Here is a 3,883-nt window from a genome sequence, read left to right as displayed (position 1 = left end):
GCGTTGACAGTCCGTCAATCTTCAATCGATATCCGCCAACAGCTCTCACGGCTAGCGCGCACGGTCTGTGTTCAGCTTGGTTCCCTCTTTGCCTCAGCGATACGCCTGCTCGGGTATCAATCAAACATAACTCGTTTTTCCCCTCTACCTCGACAATGGCTTGTATGGTAGCTTGTGTCTGTGCGCTAATCGCGACCCACCCAGGAAAGAGGAGTATTCTAAGGTTTTAGTGTGTACAGGCAATCGTTTACGGGGACACTGAGTCTTCCTGTGGCTAGGCCTGCCACACATGTAGCACTCTCTGTTTCGAGCGCGCCTCCGCGATTCCGTCTTCACGGCTGCCAGCTGTTCGGTGAGTTTTTCCACCCTGGTCCGCAGTTCTTCCACTGATGCAGCATCCCTGTTCTCCTGCGACTGCTGAAGTGGTTATTGTGGCCGATTCCCGTGCATTATGAAATCCATTAACTGACTAACGAAAATAAACATAATTGACACGTCCCTAGGCGATATAAATATCTACGGATATCTCAGACTCCATTGTGATAACGATATAGGCTCTATACTCTACCGATTTAGTCACGTGCATTTGGGAAATCATGAGAAATCCGACACCGAGAACAAGAAGCGACTATAGAAGAAAAACAACGTTACAGACTTTTCGGAAAAATTATTAGTTCACACACGGGGGCTTACTCCGAAAACAGGCTGTTCAACACCTCAACTGGGAAAACAGAAGAAGATGCGTCAGGGGATGTAAAATATTACTACTCACACTTTGGTTTTACTTCAGTACATTTGGAGTTCCTGGCTCTAATCCGCACCGGGCGTGAATCTTTTGTCTTCCCACAGAGGGTCTATGTTATGTTCGGAGATGTGAAATAAGTTATTTGCTTGGGTGTGCCAAGTACACGTTATTTCTAAAAACAATGTGAGTGGGCCCACGAACCTTCTATATCGCCGAGAAGCACGACGTGCTACATGTTCGGACCACTTACCTTGACCGCCTGTGTCTGCTTCTGAACATACAACGGAATTCGCGCAATGTATATCAGGTAAGCTCCTCAAAGCGCTGACATCAAAAATGTGAATTTCTATCACATTTACTATTTGAGCTGATCAAGATAGAAGAATCCTCATATTCATATTCATTCTTTATTTCCTTTGGAGCCGTCACGAGGAGACTGGACCTCACTGTGGTGTGACAATTCACGCACCTCAGCGCTGGTGGCCAGGAGCATCTAAGGACGATAACCTACATCACTGAGCCAACATTTTGAATCCGCTTATCTTTTGCAAAATTGGTGACGCCAGGCCGTGTCGACAGTGACATTTGTGCGTATTCTGATGCTACGGACGATGACAATAGGATTCTGCTTTTGGTTTTCTTAGCTTTGTGTAAACATTATCGTGAAATATGAAATTCACTTTGCCTTTATCATGTTACGGATTGTCACATGTACGTGTAAATCAGTTCCTCAAACTCCACCTAAACATCGTAATGGTCTTGTTACTCTTATGTCTTCTTAGCCGGTTACGCTAATAGGTTGTTGAAAATTTCTCACAAAATCCTAAAGTTCCTGAGTTTAGTCGCGGTGCTATTGCTTTTCCATTTCGTAGGAGGAACAAATACGTTCATTACATGAAGAAAGTAATTCCTGTGGACATAACATGATAGTTGGAGTGATTAGCATGATCTCACTGCAAAGTTTCATGGTGAATGCCTCGTCTAAGCTTCCGCAGAGGGTACCTTTATTCAAATGGCTAGAATAAAAGAACTGCACCCTCTTGCCGAACCGATAAACATACGGTAAAGTCAAATGGGACTCCATGTGGACAGTCGCATCCTTGTCATCATTTATTTATTTATTGACATGCTTTATCCACTAGAAGGGGACAAACAACATCAAAGTTTACCCGAATTTGATAGGAGGCTGAAACTTCTGAGCGCTTCATCCCAATTTGGCGTTGTACGCTCTTGAGCAACAGAATAGTCGAATGAATGCAATCATAAATAGTGACCTGCACGCAGATTGGTGTGTATCGGGTTTACGTAATACACAGTTCCGCCTGGCAAACTACCCTTTGAGGTGGGGATTCTGTGTGACGTACCGGATGTTACCTGAGATTTTATGGGACAACATGGTTCGAGTTGACGTGCAGTGTAGATTTGTGGCTTGTCACACTGGTTGATTAGACAAGGTTCTAGAGATTATCCCAAGAAGAATTATTTTGAAGAAAAGGTACCGGTTTCTATTCCGTCCGTCGTTGCAGAGTTCGGTAAGATTAATTAGAATGAGAACTCTCGATTCACAAAGTCATCGAGAGGAATCTGAGACAGTATGGGCTGGTCTAATCAGTTCGAATGATTGGAAAATTTACAAGCTCTTCAACCAGCCATTGGCTGAGATCGAGAAGGTATGTTGTTGTATTTTTTAACTGAGGGATTAGACAATCTTGGGTAGCGAGTTAAAAATATAGGATGAGTATTGTTATTTGTACGTTCACAGGTCGTGGTAGCAAAATGAGTTTAAGCTGTCTGCCTTGTTGAGCATTTGCTGATTCCCGTTTCATCAGTAGCAACCTCGGATCAACGTTCATTATATCATAGAAGAAACAATTTTACGATACACAGTCCATCGCAGAACATTTTTGGAGGTGTATCAACCGGCGAGCGTCATACAGGAGGGCGCATAAAAAGAAAGTCTGGATTCCACTTTTATGATTTCGTTGGAAATGCCACTGCAAGATGTCAGTTATTAGGCTGATTTGTCGTCATCACATTATGAAAGTGATGCCATGGCAACCCACATCAACCACAAGAATGTTTCCAAGTAAGCTTGTGAAGCCGTGTCTCAACATCAACAACTAAGCGATCTTCTAGCTTGCATCAAACGCCTTCCCAGCTATCCGCTTCTGGATCAACCAGATTCATCTAATCTGATGTGACAGTTTATATAATATTCATTAGTTTCAGAAAAAAAACAACAGCGCTTGTTAAGCTTCGTTCTGCGCAACAGAGACTACAGAAAATACTGGAAATCATACAAGCTCGACTCTCATGAAAACGAAAGTATATAGCTTAGCCTATTCCTGCGAACAAAGAGGAAGGCGGCAGGATGGTGACTCGCGTGACGATGAAACTCCATGTAGAATGCATGCTACCCTAACATAATAAACAGTGCAACTGAGAAGGTCAAAATCTTTGCAAGCTGAATATTGGGATGTGATTTCTCCGGCTGGGTGTACTCCTTAAGAGCCCAAATGTGATATGCTGCATAATATTCATCACCTTCAGTCTTATGCTATTTGTAGCATGTTAGTGGTGTGAATACATTTGGAACTCGATCGGAATATTTCACGTTAATGGGCGTTAACCCTGAATGATACTTTCTTGATGTGCAAAGCACATGAACATTCGCACACATTTAGGACGCAGAAACGCTTGATATTATCCTAGGCCTGCTTGCGCCAAACGATATTCCGCACCACAAATGATTGTGGGCGGCTGTCATATTACAAAACTTGTTTGCTGTAGTCATAAACAAACTGAATTGGCCAAACTCTGCGGATTCGTTTCCACAGCCGCTGGACTTATGTGTTTTGCTTGATTTCAGCATGGTTTTGTCCACCATTTTGCCCTATCATTCTGCACCTCCTAACAGTAAGTACTCCGGCAAAGAGGAGGTGGTGCGTCTGGCCCGGGAGCTGCCCCGGAACCACTGGCCACGTTGCAGTCGCTGGTGAACAGGGATGCTGCATCAGTAGAGGAACTGCAGACCAGGGTGAACCAACTCACCGAAGAGATACCAGCTGCGAAGACGTAATCGCGGAGGCGCGCGCGAAGCAGACGGTGATCAGTGATGTAGGTTATCGTCCTTAGATG

General features: G+C 44.0%; 2 protein-coding genes across 2 annotated transcripts in view; one reads left to right on the top strand and one right to left on the bottom strand.

Annotated features, from left to right (window-relative positions):
• Positions 1–414, bottom strand: part of T265_15697 (hypothetical protein) — a gene marked incomplete at both ends in the record, with an annotated part of 8,323 nt that extends 7,909 nt beyond the window's left edge. The window contains one exon of the mRNA XM_009178971.1: positions 149–414. Within this exon, the coding sequence (XP_009177235.1) occupies positions 149–414 (266 nt within the window). The remainder of the gene's footprint in view (positions 1–148) is intronic.
• The window catches only part of T265_15698 (hypothetical protein), a gene marked incomplete at both ends in the record, with an annotated part of 56,149 nt that extends 52,325 nt beyond the window's left edge, over positions 1–3,824 (top strand). Inside the window, one exon of the mRNA XM_009178970.1 lies at positions 3,667–3,824. Coding sequence (XP_009177234.1) covers positions 3,667–3,824 — 158 coding nt within the window. The remainder of the gene's footprint in view (positions 1–3,666) is intronic.
• Positions 3,825–3,883: the final 59 nt, after the last annotated feature.

Source organism: Opisthorchis viverrini (assembly GCF_000715545.1).
Source record: "Opisthorchis viverrini unplaced genomic scaffold opera_v5_745, whole genome shotgun sequence".
NCBI classification, from domain to species: Eukaryota; Metazoa; Platyhelminthes; class Trematoda; order Opisthorchiida; family Opisthorchiidae; genus Opisthorchis; species Opisthorchis viverrini.
The sequence above is the reverse complement of the archived record's forward strand: the minus strand, read 5'-3'. Positions and strand labels throughout refer to the sequence as shown.